The sequence below is a fragment of the Penicillium bovifimosum genome (assembly GCF_028826915.1).
Source record: "Penicillium bovifimosum strain IBT 22155 chromosome Unknown utg000003l_segment0_segment0, whole genome shotgun sequence".
In the NCBI taxonomy this organism is placed as follows: Eukaryota; Fungi; Ascomycota; class Eurotiomycetes; order Eurotiales; family Aspergillaceae; genus Penicillium; species Penicillium bovifimosum.
Genome location: NW_026622712.1, coordinates 1,155,218 through 1,170,374, shown reverse-complemented (window position 1 = coordinate 1,170,374; position 15,157 = coordinate 1,155,218). Strand labels below are relative to the sequence as shown.

At 50.3% G+C, this 15,157-nt stretch overlaps 5 protein-coding genes across 5 annotated transcripts; 1 reads left to right on the top strand and 4 right to left on the bottom strand.

Moving 5' to 3' along the window:
- Positions 1 to 4,176: 4,176 nt before the first annotated feature.
- N7515_003500 (putative PHD finger domain protein) lies at positions 4,177 to 7,083 on the bottom strand (the record flags this gene model as incomplete). Its single annotated transcript, XM_056664244.1, has 5 exons — positions 4,177 to 5,430; positions 5,482 to 6,327; positions 6,391 to 6,610; positions 6,677 to 6,774; positions 6,901 to 7,083. 5 exons carry the CDS (start codon positions 7,081 to 7,083, stop codon positions 4,177 to 4,179), a joined length of 2,601 nt encoding a protein of 866 aa, XP_056523301.1.
- A 909-nt stretch (positions 7,084 to 7,992) lies between these two features.
- On the bottom strand, positions 7,993 to 9,344 carry N7515_003499 (Rcd1-like cell differentiation family protein; the record flags this gene model as incomplete). Its single annotated transcript, XM_056664243.1, has 4 exons — positions 7,993 to 8,167; positions 8,222 to 8,597; positions 8,662 to 8,817; positions 8,882 to 9,344. 4 exons carry the CDS (start codon positions 9,342 to 9,344, stop codon positions 7,993 to 7,995), a joined length of 1,170 nt encoding a protein of 389 aa, XP_056523300.1.
- A 777-nt stretch (positions 9,345 to 10,121) lies between these two features.
- On the bottom strand, positions 10,122 to 11,329 carry N7515_003498 (uncharacterized protein; the record flags this gene model as incomplete). Its single annotated transcript, XM_056664242.1, has 2 exons — positions 10,122 to 10,201; positions 10,270 to 11,329. The coding sequence occupies 2 exons, from the start codon at positions 11,327 to 11,329 to the stop codon at positions 10,122 to 10,124; spliced, it is 1,140 nt and encodes a 379-aa protein (XP_056523299.1).
- Positions 11,330 to 12,367: 1,038 nt separating this feature from the next.
- On the top strand, positions 12,368 to 13,318 carry N7515_003497 (uncharacterized protein; the record flags this gene model as incomplete). Its single annotated transcript, XM_056664241.1, has 1 exon — positions 12,368 to 13,318. One exon carries the CDS (start codon positions 12,368 to 12,370, stop codon positions 13,316 to 13,318), a length of 951 nt encoding a protein of 316 aa, XP_056523298.1.
- A 222-nt stretch (positions 13,319 to 13,540) lies between these two features.
- N7515_003496 (uncharacterized protein) lies at positions 13,541 to 14,311 on the bottom strand (the record flags this gene model as incomplete). Its single annotated transcript, XM_056664240.1, has 1 exon — positions 13,541 to 14,311. The coding sequence occupies one exon, from the start codon at positions 14,309 to 14,311 to the stop codon at positions 13,541 to 13,543; it is 771 nt and encodes a 256-aa protein (XP_056523297.1).
- Positions 14,312 to 15,157: the final 846 nt, after the last annotated feature.

Below are 15,157 nucleotides of genomic sequence, written 5' to 3'. Positions count from 1 at the left end.
GATTCGATTCGCGTGCATCCGGTCTTTGCCGCTGAGAAATTGCGTCGCGCTGCACGCAGAGAGCCTCTGCCAGGACAGATCCAAGACCCGCCACCGCCAGTCGTGGTTAATGAGGAAGACGAATGGGAAGTTGACAAGATCGTTGCAGTACGTTTGCGCTACAAGAAACTGCAGTATCGTGTGAAGTGGCTCGGACAGACCGAAGAAGACGACGAATGGTATCCCGCGAGGAACTTCAAGAATGCTCCAGAGAAGCTACTCGAGTTCCACCGTTTGCACCCGGACCACCCAGGACCTCCGAAGCGTCTCCAGACCTGGGCTGAAGCTGCCCTTGCTGATCGATTCGAACCAGATCATCCTGATGATGATAGACCTGATGCCGTATGACAGACCTGGTGGGCCAGGTCCTCTTGAAGAGGAGGGCAATGTGACGGTCTAAGCTTAGGCGGAGAGTGGCGATTCTGCCAGGCGGATATTTTAGCTGAGGCCGTGCCCCGCTTTTTCTTTCTTTCTTTTTATTCTCCAGCTTTAGTATTCTAGTAATTTGATACAACAATTTATTTCGTTTTTGATCGTGACAACTGGCCTGTTACGCGGGATTCGGCTGTCTCTTCCGTCGATCGTGGGCTGTCTCCTGACCGTTGCGACCCCTCCCCACTTCGAGTGAACACGGGTTGTGTACTTACCATGTTTCTTTTATGTACACGCGCCAAATTAGATAAAATGGGTGGTTTTCGAGAGCTATCTGTCTCAGAGCATTGGCATTACCATCCAAAACTGAACACCAAATCCCGACCTTCAACTCGCTAAGGTGTTCGGGAATCGAAATTTGAAAGGGGGCTAAAACAAGCAAAGGGTCGTTCTCGGCTAGTAATGCAGGGCAGCAGGAGTCTGGGTCCTGAAGCAATGACCACAGCTTAGTAGGTGATAATCATCTGTGCTTTTCTGATCTTCGCATCTTGCATCCCGATCACGATGGGATGGACCATTGTACTCTGTACCTGCACTATGCATGACAGCCGATGGTGGAGTCAAGGAGTAGTTCGGTTGAAAGAATGGGATCGCCACGAATGCAATTGTCTTACTCTCTCTTTACCGGACTACACTGTTGTAGCTTAGTGGAGGGATAACTAGTCGTCTGTAGTATGGCGTGTCTGGGACTAAGTGGACTAAGTGGTCAGTGGCCTTGGGGCTAAGTTGTACCTAAAAGGACTAAGGCGTTTTGACGTTGACAAATACTACTTGACTCGGGCTCGGGTCCGACTTGTCGATTTCCACTTTCATACTTTTAGCTTTCGGTTCGCAATTCAAGATCCGGAGACCAACGTGCAGATCGTATCAGGGTTTGTGTCTAATGGCCGCTATTTTGCTTAAGTACCGGACACACAGCACCTATCTGGGTAAAAAGCCCAAGTCCAGACTTCAACGGGAGACCCGTCTCCACTCACCGGGCCAGGTTCCGGGACCCCACTTTGAACCTTTTTTTTGGTGCACAAAGCCGAATTTCAGAGATATGCGGTGTATGAGCTGCATAAGCGCATAAGTGGGGAAGCATAAAAGCTCGGATCATGATCTTAATATGATCTTAAATTCTTAATCCAGGTCGTTAACTATACAACGAGAGTACTGCGTACAAGATTGGATGTTGATAGTTATATGTTAACTAGTATACCTCATCTTAGTCCAGGCATGTCCACTATAACTAATAGCTTGGTGGCATAGCCGCGCTATGGAGAGACTCCATTCCGTGTACTTATGTCCACAAAATCCTCGCAGGATTGTTTTCCGAAAATGCTATTTTCTGATTGGATAATCGGGGTTCATTTTCTATTCAAGGGACTAATCATCGCTCTTGATTTTAATCTGTGCTTTTGGCCATTAAGAGCTGAATCGAGTTATTTGCCTTCGGCAATAATTCACGTCCAATTAATACGAAGTAGTACATCGTTAACTAGACGTATGTACATGTTGGGGTACGCCAACCCGGGCCTTGGAAGTGTGATGGATGCATTGAACTAGCTCCGTTCTCTCTGCAAGCTAGCGAAAGGCCATGCGGTCACGTGGGATATCACGATCAACGGTTAACGAGTTAAATTCCAGCGTTCGACGGGAAGGAACCATGGTTCATTCTCTGTTTAGGGCGGGGAAATGACATTTACATTTGAACCCTTTGAGGCTTTGACCAGGTCCAGTATCTCCGAGATTTGACTTACTCCATCTAGTAAAGGAGCTCGGGTTTGAGATCGGCCTTCGTTGAAATATGCTTTGTTTAACTCGGTAGTTGCAATATTTTAGATTTTATTCTAAATTTTATGTTTAAAGCCTGATTCAAGTTTAAATCCCGAGGTCTTGATGCATAGTTCGGTTATCCTGTTTCCCTTCAAGTATGACAGCTACATGACAGAATGTCCCATCGGACTCCCTGAATTCAAGGCAAGCTAACAGCCTAACCTAGTGGGGATTCCTTCCCAAAGATCAAAAGGTGAACCTGCTGTCTGCACCTAACACAACGCAAGTTAGCCCGGGATCTACATCGATCATCTCCAAGTAGCGCCAGGGCTTGTCGCTTGCAAGTCCATCTCGACCTTACCTACAATGTAACTTGACTGCGCCGCATGCCAGCAGCTAGACCCTTTTTACCCCCGAGTTGGGGTCGACCCCAACGAGGGCTGTACTTTTTGCCGAGAGCGTTTATTGGAGCGGGATACCTAGTTGCCGCACTTTTTACTTATCCAGTACTAAGCTACTCTTTTTAGCGCTTCACTATCGTGATCTAACACTCTTTCCCGCCCGGCCCATCGGGCATCTGTGTACTAGTTCTGGCCCTACAGTGGGTACAATAACCGTTGCGCGGGACGGGAAGAGCCTGTTGGTTTTTCTGGCCGTTGTCGTTGGTTGATTGCCGTGATGAATGTGGTTCTATTGTATTTATGGCAAATGAAATGAAAATAAGGCCGCGAATAAGGAATGGCATATTCTCGCGGGATCGCGCTAGGGAGACAGCGTGGTGGTGCTGTGAGCCGCGTTTGTGAGTGACAATGTGTTCGTTGTCGTAGTCGTACGGCGGACAGCGCGCAGGTGGATAATTAGAGGGTTATATGTACTGTGTACATGTAGGCAGGTATTGTTTTGGTATGTTCCATGGCGCATGCGCATGCTGTTGGCGGTCCAGCTGGGCAGGTCTGCGTTGGGCATTGCAGTTGCTGTCAGGGGGATATGTCGATCGATGTATCGGTCGATTTTGATCGGGACCGTGCGTAAGACTTCTGTGTTGACGACCTACCGATCTTGATAGATGCCCGGTGAGGTATGGGAATCTGATTAGTAGTACTTCCATTGTAAGAGAAAGAGTTAGTGATAGGTTGTAATAGATTATGGGCTCAATTGAAACAGTTCACAGTACTAGTAGAAAGATCTCAGAAAACTATAGTACTGCGTACCTCCATATATTGGGATGGATCTTAAGATTACAACTACATTGAATGTCAAGTAATCGAAAGCGAAACCAAATAAGATTTCTATTAGAATACACATGTCCTAGCACACCAGGACTGGTATCTAGGCCCTGACCATCTGAAAACGCCAGACCTCATCCATCTTGATGCATTGTAAAACAGGAAAGAAATCAATTCAAAAGGGATTCAAAAGGCCATTCCACCACAGTGCCAGGCATCTGTAGGGAGGCACAAAGAAAGATTTTCAAGAGACAGGGGCCTGACACCAACAATAAAGGGATTGATAGTGATCAGGCCACGTCCGTCTGCGATTGAAGAACTTTTGGGGAAAAGAAAACAAGAAGGGTGAACGAAAGCCAGGCCAAGAAGCCAAGAGGCTCCACTTGGCACTTCCGATGTTCGAGAGATGATATGTCGTCAGGGAAAATAACTCCGGATAGTCAGGAAAAGCATCTCCGGAGGAATACCATTTGCGCCCACTCTGTCCAAACTGTGTCCATGCGCTGCAGAAGTTTAAACAGACGTCAAGAAACTTATTGACAGGACATGCCACATGCTATTGGGTGACGATGCAGTGAATGTCGGATTTCGAATTCAGGTAAGGATATTGGGAATTTATCCAAACGTCATCAAATGTTGGCAGATTATCCTTTCCTCCAGGGAAGGAGTAAGATTGAGGCGATGTTCAAAAAGGGCATGTCGTTCATACTGCTGCATTATTTTATTGGTTCTGACCGTGATTCTGACCGTGATTCTGACCGTGATTCTGACCATTGCTCTGACCATTGCTTCCGTGATAAGGAGAAGGAACCGGATCAGGATACTGCGAAACAGCCCCTGAGCCCAACGGAGGGATGCGGTTCAGAGATGGCGACGACATCGGATGCTGGCCATTGCTCTGGTAGTGGTAGGCCTGGTGCAGCATTGAAGCATTCTCTCGCTGCCGACGTTCCTCCTGCTCCGGAGTCATGCACTTGACAGGAGGGGGAATGGGGGCATCTGGAGAGCTTCGGCCCATGAGCTTCGGGCTCGGCTCGAGACGGCGGATGGGCGGCAAGACGGGTGCGCCAGCCATGCCACTGGCAGTCGGTGGACGAGGAGACTGCTTAGTTGGACTAATCCCAGACATCCCCATGCCGTGGGAGCTTTGTGGAGGCGAAGAATGATGGCCGTTGGGAGTTGCGGCGGAGAAAGACGGGTAGTTGCTCGACATCGAGGGCGTGCCTCCGTGACCGGACTGTGGGCGCGGAGTCTCGAAAGAACCCCATGGAGAGGGTGCATGGTTGGGGGCAACAGGCGGGAAGCCCGCAAGGGGCCCAACATCGCGGTTGCCCTGCGTAGGCGACATCGATGGCTGATTCTGGATGGGACTTTGAGTCGAGTGAGAGGACATAGGCCGCACAGACTGGAAGGACCCGATGGGGGGAAGATGAGGAGCCTGCTGCATAGGCGGCAAAGCCTGCTGGGAGGAAGGTCGTGGGTGCTGCTCTACAGAGGTATGAAGCAGACCATTCATGCCCTTGGGCGGAGAAAATGGGGGACGAGGAGGGCTAGAAGAGGGCAGAGGTGTGTTAATCATGTGGTGGACTGGGCGCTGAGGAGACGGAGGAGGGTAGAAGTTGCCATGGCCGACAGCGGGTGATTGGAGAATAGGTTGAGAGTGTGATGGTTCGTTTTGAACAGTGGATAGCGCCATGTGTGATCTCTTCACAGGCGAGGGCGGAGCATGATTCTCATCATCCTCTATCTTGCGCTTCTTCCCAGCTTGTGGAGCATCAGAAGGAGATGCGGAAGTGCTGACTCTGAATTTGAGCGGAGGAATTTTGGGCTTGTTGGCGTCTTCCACCTTTTGCTTGCAATCCCGGCAGACAAAGTGGAAGTCGTCCTTCTCTGCCGCTTCTTGTGAAATACCGAGACACTTGCTATGTTGCCACACACTGCATTTTTCGCATGCAACACTGTGACTTCCATCATCCTATGAAATTGTTAGACGAGGGTTATCTCGCGGCTGGAAACTGAAACTCACCAAGTTCTCGCCATATACTCCACAGCCAGAGCAGTCGAAGATCCATTGATCCTCTTGACTAAGGTCTGCCAGATTCTTCTGAGATTTCTCCAGGTCGGCCTTCAGGTTCCGGGCAGAAACCCTGCTTTCGCCCCTCTCAATTCGTTCTTGTTCTTCCGCAATTCTTTCGAGCTCCGCCTCATGCAGCAGACGCTTCTGTTCACGGTCTTTGATGCGTTGTTCCCGAGTCATCATACGTGACTGGCGATCCCGTTCGAGCTGTTGCTGTTTCGCCTGCTCCTTGCGAGCTTCGGCAAGGTCGCGTTCATGCTTTTCAGCAGCTTCAGCGGCTTCGCGTTCCTGTCGCTCCCTCTCCTCCTTTGCGGCAAGTCGACTAGATCGCTTCGCACCCGCGACGAGTTGCAGGCTCAAAAGTTCCTTTTCACGTTTCTGGCGCTTACGCTGTTGCGCTTCCTCTGCCTTTTCCAAAATAGGCAAGACGTGCTCAGTGATGTTGTCGCGAAGTTGCTTCTCGTCCGCGTCTTTCGTCCTTTGAATCGTCTCCAAGAAAGCCTGGTATTCAGGAAGTGTTACAGCAACACACTCCCACTTAAAAGGGTCTTCGGCAAAGGCTGCGGCGGCACTTGCATCGTCGAACTCTTTGTTCTCATCCCCGGATGCATCATCCGCCGCTGCCGTGGAGACGCGCTTCGAGGTTCTTGATGCTCGGGAGGATCGGCTCTTTGCCTTCTTCTTGGGGCGCTTCGTAGGGGGAGGCAGGGGAGGATCGGTGCGACGGTAAAGGCGGTTATCATCTAGAACATAGTATGTACGTCCCTCGCGGTCCCATCCGAACTCTTCAATGCGCTGGGAATGGTCAGTATGTGACAATCAAGCACCGAACCTAAACGAGAGAGAGAAATAGCTCACCCATTCTATCTGTTCGGTTTCCTTCTTTTCCGGCATCTTATCGCGAATGCGGTCGGGATTCCAGAATGTCCAAGTTGTCAGTTGGTGCAACACACGTAGCTTGGTGAAGACATCGAAATCAATGAATTTTTTCGGTTCTTCCTCTTGTCCGAAGGGGTTTGGTTTATTGGGTGCCTTCGCATTGAACTGGCGTCGGGTGTACTCATCGAAATTGTCGAACCTGCCAACGCAGCGATGTCAGTGGAACGGCACAAGATAAGGAGAAACAAGGCGCAACTGTACATACGTAAGACCGCGATGCGATGAAATCCACTTGAGAAGACACAATCCAATCTCCATTAGTTTGTGAGATGGTTCAGGCTTGAGGCATTCGACTTCGAGCTCCTAGCATGGGGGAAAGATAATCATCAGCGGATGTTCAATCAAGTAATATGTCCTTGCGTATTCTGCGACCAATGCGACAGAAGGCGCATCCACTGAACTCATCCCAGACAATGCGAATAGACATACCTCGATTCCAAAATCCTCGTCAATCTTCATGACCTGGCCAAAGATGGCGATGTACTGCATGACGCTTGCAAATGCCCAGTTGTTTCTGAGCTGTGTGAGCAAACCAGGCTGCTCTGAGGTCTCTGGGGTCTGTTGCTCGGTCATCGGCATGGCCTCCGAGCGGGTGCGCTTTCGCGATCCCATCGCGGCGGGACAACCGTAAAGGTCGGGTTTCTTAGGTGTTTTAACAAAGGATAAGAGAAACGGAAGTTGGGCGAACAGTAGTGTCACAGATGATTGAACTTTGAGAAGGAAGAATAGGGAAAAATGAAAAAGAGCTTGACAGCAATGAAGGTTGGGACTGAGCCTTTTTTTCTCGTGTCGTGAGGCAAGACGGCAGTAAGGCGCGTCAGTTACGTCACGTGAGTCGTTTGTCCAAATTGAATGAAGGAGGTGATTGTTTCAATAGTGTCCTACTGAATACATATAGTACCTAGTAGATTCCAACAATAAGATCAATAGCTAGCTGGAAGCCTGGAACTCAAAGACTGAATATCATGAATCGGAGACAAGTACATTCATGCTCTTCAAAAACAAATCGCATATACACACAGAGAAACGAAATACAAATGAGAGACCAAACGCCTGGATCCTTGACTATCTCTTGCTCAAAGGTCTATCTCACACGGAGAAGTTAGGTATCGTCGATGACGAGGAAATGCACACAGATGACAGCGCCAAGCAGGATTCGCGCCATGCGACAGAGAGGACTGTCGGTAAAAAGAAGATCAAACGTAGAAAAGAAGCATATTTCCCTCAAAACGAGATGCAAAGCAAGAAAAGAGGCAAGAATACTACATTAGACCTTCCCAGATCACGGAACCCTCAAGAAACCCCGATAAAATAAGTCAAAGAGAGAAACAAACCATATGAATGAAGAAAAAAAAAGCAGAGGTGGACCCGATGCCCTCAATCGACGACATACCTCGATGGATCCAATTCTGCAACAATATTGCGCCTTGTGACCGTTAATCGCCAGAAGCCCTTTCCCATGCATATCGTATCATAAGGTCTCAAATATTTCGGGAGAAAGAAACAGATGCTTTTCGTATGTTACATGGCTGTCGGAACTCCTTCCGAGGCAGGGTCGGATAGGTTGACAAGGAGTTGAGCCAAACAGCGCTTGGTGGCTGCATCGTCGCGGAGGACAGAGCTGAACGTAATGTCCCGGAGAGGTTCGGGGAGACATTGTCGCAAGGCCTCGCGGGCCCGGCTGTTGTCGCTTAGTCTGTCCTATAGTTAGAGACATAGCACAAAGAGGGTTATCGGAATGAGAACTCACCGAAGGAAGCAGCGCACAACATGCTTGAGAAGGCGGACAGTTTGTTGCTCTACTAATTGGTTGACCATGTTGCTTAGAACGGTACCCACGGCGTAGAATCTCTCATATGTCGCGCAGATGTAGGCTAAGCCAATATCATCGAGAAGAATTTTCTGCACGATAAAGATAGCAACGGTCTTGCTCAACTCCGATCCCGTCTCCATGATGCGAAGGCAGAGAGGGATGATTTCTGTAGTCAGGAGGAAGTTGATCACGTCGGACGAATCATTCTTCACCAAGGCGCCGATAACGCCTAGCGACGTGAGCCGGAGGTATTCGAAGGGACGAGACTTGGAGGTGGTGTTGAGGAAGGGGTAGAGGAAAAGAGGGATGTGAGCTGCACGAGAGAGAAGACAAGATTAGCAACCGTGTTCGTGTGTGATGGTAGATGGTTTGCTCACCGTTCAAGAATAGAGTGCGGGTCTCATTGTGGGATGCGACACATTGCAAAAGCGCCAGCGCATTGCAGACTCGATTTGATGCAGCAGCAGTGAGCTGGGAAGGATTCAAGAGCGGATATACCGAGATAATCTCTTGAAGAAGCGCAGTCATGACACCTGCAAGTTCCCGACCGTTAGTTATTGTACACAGGCTCAACGCATACCAGGAATGGAACCATACCGAAAGAGTGCCAGATGACCAAGGCCAGTTCGGGGACTTGTTCCCGCTTTTTGCTTAATTCCATCAGAGCCGCTTCCCTGCGAGTTGGGTCTAACAATTCGGCGACCCAGATGAAGACCTTGCGATTCTCCTCGCTAATTCCACCATCCATGGCAGAGCCCGAATTTGGCATACCATCTCCGACCATACCGCCGGCGCCACCGGCTCCCTGCGCGGGATTTCCAGCACCATTACCGTTCATGGCGAGGCGGCCATAGTGTTGTTGCTGTGCTGCGGCAGCAGCAGCTTGTACTTGGGCATGTTGTTGGGCGGCGACCAAGGAAGCGTGCTGCTGTTGCGACTGGTGCGGGTGCTGCTGAGCCTGGTGGTGTTGCTGCTGTTGCTGATGTTGCATCCACGAGGGATCTGCCTGGGCGTATTGATGCTGGTGGGAGAATACGTGCTGAGGCTGCGCTTGAAGCATGGTGGGTGGTGAGTCGTTTCGGAGACTCGTAATACTCCGAAGGATTGGAACCTAGGCGAAGCAACCGAGACGGAAAACGGGGGAACGGGGACGAAGTTAAGATGAAGTGAGTAGTGTCAGGAGTTTAATCCCGAGACTAAAATCATTGATGATAAAGACTTGCAAGGAGAGTTGGGTGTTGGAGAAGGGTAGTTAGAGAGAGTGTGGAGGAGGGAAAAGGCGGAAGTGAAGGCGGGGAGTGTCTGCCCGGTCCTCTTTGTGTGGTTTTCGCTCTACAGTTTACTGACATTCTCTCTCTACGCAGTATTTCCCCTGGATTTCCAGTGTCAAACCTGCAGATGGTCATTGTGAACAGAGCACATTGTTTCCTGCATTCTGCAAGGTTAACTGTTTGCTTTCTGCCGCTATCGCAGTTTCCCATTCATGGGCAAACCAGCTGCTCAAGTCACCTCATGCCAGTGCCCGAGGTCAGCGGTATTCGAGATCTTGAAGCCAATACCGGGATAGCAACCATATATCGATCAATATCATCTCAAGTTTGTACTCATAATTTCATATGTACATCACAACGTGCCAGTACCATAAATATCTCATATCGACATCGAAAAAACACCTATATCGTCAATCAAATCCGAAACAAAATCATCGTGCAAATCATAGTGAAACATAAATCATTTAAAAAAAACCCTGCGCCATAAATGCAATACTGAAGTGGAAGTGATCGTCAACGAATATTAAATCCGTGAAAAAACGAAGCAAGTCTCCTCAAGTCAGGCGTTAACTATCATCCACGGCGAGAGCGACTGCGAGGTGGTCGCGATCGTCGTGAGTCTCGAGTTCGTCGGTCATAGCTTCTGCTACCTGTGAGAGAACAATAGTCAGTAAACATGCTTCATTTGGGACAATCCATGAGGGCGAAACGTACTCCCTGTGCCTGAGTAGTAGTCGGAATAGTAATAATACGAGCTTGGGTAGGAGGACTCGGTCTTGTCGTCGTCATGCTCTCTTTCTCTCTTTCTCTTCAATCCCAAGCACAGAGCAAGGGCACCGAGGATGATGGCAACCGTGCCCCATCCCCATTTGGACTTCTTTTCGCTGACCTCGCTGTCTCCCCCTGTTGGCTTGGCTCCGAACCACGTGCGCCGTGCTGGGGCCGGAGGTGGAGGCCGACTGTGCGAGTGATGGGAATGGCGCTCTTCAACATAAGTTGTGTCTTTTCTGCGGCGCTTTCCGCCGATACCGAGTGCTGCAAGGAGAGTGTCCAGGATGCCCTTGAAGCACATGCAGGCGCAAAGCAGGAACAACAAGAACGCACCGGCAATACTGCCAATGACAATTCCTGCGATAGCGCCGCCGCTCAATCCTCCCCCACCGTGTGCGGGGTGGGCTCCAATCAAGTCTGCGCCGTCCGTTCCAACAGGCGCTGTGAATCCTTCTGTGGTGGTCGGTGCCGAGGTTTCTGTGACGGTGCTTGCTCCGTTGCTCGTGCCTCGCACGGGCGGCGTGGCTTCTGCATCTGTTCCCGTCGCAGTCACCGCGACTGAAGAGCTTTCAGCAACACATTGACCCTCCACGCACTCCTGCGCTGCCTCACAACAAGTTGTGCCGCACTTGACCTCGCCAAGGTCCAGTCTGCAGGTACCTGTGCCTGTGGCCGCCGGAATTTGGCTGCTCCATACAGAGGTAATGGTCTTGAGATCGGTGTTGGTGACCACGATGGTAGTGGTATAATATTGATAGCCTCCACCGCTACCGCTACCACTTCCATCCACACAGACGGCTTCTTGGGCGCTGTTGGTACTGCATGTTTGACCAGACTCACAGCAAAGCCAACCGTTGTAACCACATGGATTCTCGCAGCGCTTTTCAAGTTGGTTTTCGAGGGCGTTGGTTTCGAATCCGAGCGGGGTTGCCGTGGTATGTAGCGAGTAGTTGAGGAGTAAGACAAGTGTTAACAGCAACGGTAAGACGGATGGAGACCGCATCGCAGACAAAGAGCGACACAACGCTCACTGAAACCCGTACGGTAGGATCAGACAAGTCGAATAGTGAGGTGGTTTTGCTAGACTGTCGCAGAGTTCCCCAGACTAGTGGTCTGACTCTTGTCTCACCCTGTATACTTCAGCGATCTGTGTCTGTGGATCAATCAACACTGGAAAACAGAGATCTCAGATTCTTCAGGTCTTAAGAGATCAAGAGATCAATGGAATGCAATAGACAGAGAATGGAGGGGAATGAGAGAAGAAAAGAGAAGCGCCAGGTTTGTTGTGCCAACAGTACACAGGGTCTCTCCCAGCCTCTCCAAAAACCCAACCACCCCGATTTCCTACCAATAAGTTTTGTTCCTGTTTTTAATTTGGATAAACTCATTTTGTTGGATTCTGATTTGCCAGATACTATTTTTCACCTGGATTAACGAGCCGTACCTTGCCTTTACTCCTGCATACTGTCAAAAGCGATTAATTAATTATTGACGAGTACCGACGAGGTTAAATGCAAGTTTCCCCACCCCGCGTGGCAGCCAAACACCGCCATTTCAGAACTCTTCACGCGTGATGGAGATATGTCAAGGCTTTTTGATCTGGAAGAAAAGGTACAGTTCGTGTATATCTGTGGTAACCTGAAGAACATGACCGCAAAACAGACATGTGTCTCATGGTAACCATCGTTGGGAATTCCGTGTATGGGCCGGCCCGGCCGGGTATGGCAGCCCAACCATGAACTGCCCAAACCTTCGATGACCGTCCTCTGTTGCTTCGAGATACCCAGTGAGCTGAGTATATGCCTTTTCACATTCGGTCAATGTCAAGCAAACCTCTCCCGCAGCTGCACCAATAGGATCGATAGAAGGTCTAAGTTGCTAGTTAACTAGTAAAAGGCCTCTAGTTAGTTACTGTGTACCGTGCTAACTGCTAAGTAGCTAGCGCACAAGCGTGGATGTGAACCGCAATTTCCAGGTTTCTCATTTCTGTATCTGAATTTATTTCTTTCTTTAATTTCCTCGGCAAGCTACGGATGATTCAATGTCGTTCACATTCTCTTCCCGAGTTTTCCTCAGAAGCTCAACATACCTGTTCAGCACCCCTGCGAAGAGAACACTCTCAAGCATTACATCTTTGTCTACGTGCTGCACTGGACAAGCCGTCTTCGCTTCACGGTTAGAGAAAATACCATATCGGGGCACTAAGCCAAGGACTCGACGGTTTCCCCGGGTCAGGGGTGAATCACTACGGCCATTTTCATCCACATCAGCGACAGCATGGAGGGGCTTCGAAGACTCCAAGAGAACCCCATGGCGTCGATTGCAGGAAAACACGGCTGACCTCATTGAGGGAAATTTGGAGACGGACGGGTTCAGTTACTGGGGTATTACCATGTACCGAACCACCTACAAGAGCGACGCGGACTGGGCGAAATTCCTCGATCGGTTCATGGGCAGTGTCCGCACAGAACTGGAAAGCCACGACGGGCTCGACATGTTGGATTCCTTTCGGCCTGTTGTGATGGAAGACGCGCGCCGCTTTGACGGGGCCACGCCTGATCAAATACGGGACGCTTTCAAGGAGTGGGCGAGGGTGGCTTGCGAGACGGAGCATGGGGTGCCATACAAACATGCAGAGAAGGCGTACTCGGCCCGATATCGCCTGTGTATCATGGTTGACGAGGAGGCGTTACAGTCTGTGCTGGATATACCGACCGAGGACTTGGAAGAGTATAATACTACTGGATTTGTGATTCTGATCGATGGGAGGTGGTCCCCAGAGTTGGACCCCGAAGAATTGGCTGCAGAATTGGCTGCAGGAGGGGGGCCAGACGATGGACACGGGCCGGTGTACGGCTGTACGTTGGGCGAGGTTGGCTGGATGAAGGTTGAATATGCTCAGGCGCAGACTGTATCCTCCGCACTCATGACTGATGATGGGGATTGGGACGTTGCGTATCGACGGCCACCGGCCATTGGATTTGACTTTTGAGCGGAGACCGGTCGAGTCTTGGTCTTGGCTTGGCTCTGAAATGGTAAGGTAATTTATATTGGGAAATCTCCTAGGTAGACATAGCGTCAAACCTATGCTGAGATTTATAGTAGACTGTAGACCCAAGGCATCTCTGACCGCTCAAAATGATAGAAAAATGCACAGGGAAGATAAGAATATACAAAAAGTTCATCCAAACATAACTAACATCCCAACCGTAAATCATATAACAAATCCTGCTACCCCAATTGCCAGCCCGAGAACCAAGTCATGTAGACTCGATATCCGCCCAGGCGAGGCATCATTCCCATCAGCATCCGCATCGGCAGTCTGGGTCGCAACACTAGAGCAATAGCCCAAGTATAAACCATGGCAAGCCTCCGCACTCAAGCTGGAACAAATTGAAGTTGCCTGCGCCGCAGCGGTGACAGCCTGGACCGTCTTGCCCCCTCCCTGACCGCCAATCGTGACCCCGTAGCGGCCCAAGAGGGCCCCCGTGCATTGGTGGTACTCAGATTGACACAGAGAGTAGTAGGACGAACAAGACTCCGGGCTCCTAAAAGCCGTCGGCACGACCACAAATGGGTAAGCACCGTCCAGCGTCGATCCCGTGATGGACGCAGCTCCGCCATCGGTAGTGGCGGTCGCAGTTGCCGTGTTGGGGAACATGAAACTGGTACCCGTGCCGGTCGTCTTGGTGCCGGTCAGACTGCCGGTGCAGCTTGCGCCAATCGCGCAGCAGGCGATGTTGTTGGCTGCATCGACAGAGCACTTTGTGCCTTCCTTACAGCAGGCGTTGGCGTTGCCCAGTTCCCGACAGGGATTGAAGCCGCCTGGGCAGTTGTTGTCTGCTCGCTTGAGGATTTGCAAAATTTCAAAGGCTCGTTTGTCGGCTGTGGCTTCTTCGGCGGGGGTGAAGGGTACCGTCTCTATCGAGTGCACCGTCGAAGTGAGGAATGTGGCTGCAATCCATATCCACCTGGAAGCTCGCATTCTCGGGGTTTGCGGCGGGGTTGGATCGGTCGGTTCTGGGGAATTGACCCGGTATCTCGGTTTATTTAGAATATTTCAGTATCCTGGGGTGTTCTCATGCTTCCTTTCGTCGTCAGGAGCGTTATCGGAGGGTGGGCTCGGATGTCAACAAACTACTCGAAGGAGTCAGATTAGCTCTCATCGGTCGCGAGTGGCATCATTGAAGATGAAATTGGACATACGTACCCAAGTACAAATGTACTCTCCGTGGATCTTGAATTAGAGGTTTTGAGAGGTTCTAGAAAAGGTCAAAGTTCGGAGAGCGATGATGTAGGTCACAAATCCCCCACTGGGGTCTTCGCCCTAGCAACCAGTCGCAGCCCGACTGGGCACAACCTGCAAAAGTCACAAGGTCATTTCTCAGTACCTACACGATGTACAGACGAGATATCCCTCGCATCAATAACAGCACGCTTCAATGCATAAGGATGCGTATTCTTCTCAAGAACATTACATAAATATTGTTCCTCCACTGATCCAAAACCCAGTGTCTTGAGTTGTGAGGGGTCTCACCTCCATCGGTACTTTTCTTCTCTCCACCTGGGCAGCCATTGTCTCAATCATCTTCTTCAGTACAGTACTAAATTTCTTCCTGGCCGTTACACCCCTACAGTGTAATTCCAACGTGTCATGGCTTCTGCCAGTCCCCTAACATCCTTGTCGTGGACCTTTCTAGCTGGGGTACGGAGTCCAGTCCGCGCATCCGACATCGGGCAGGAGACCGTCGCTGCTTGTCAAAATGGGGGCGGGGGTTATACATTGTCGACCACTCACTGTCGAAGTCGATGTTAGACAAGGCATTCGACT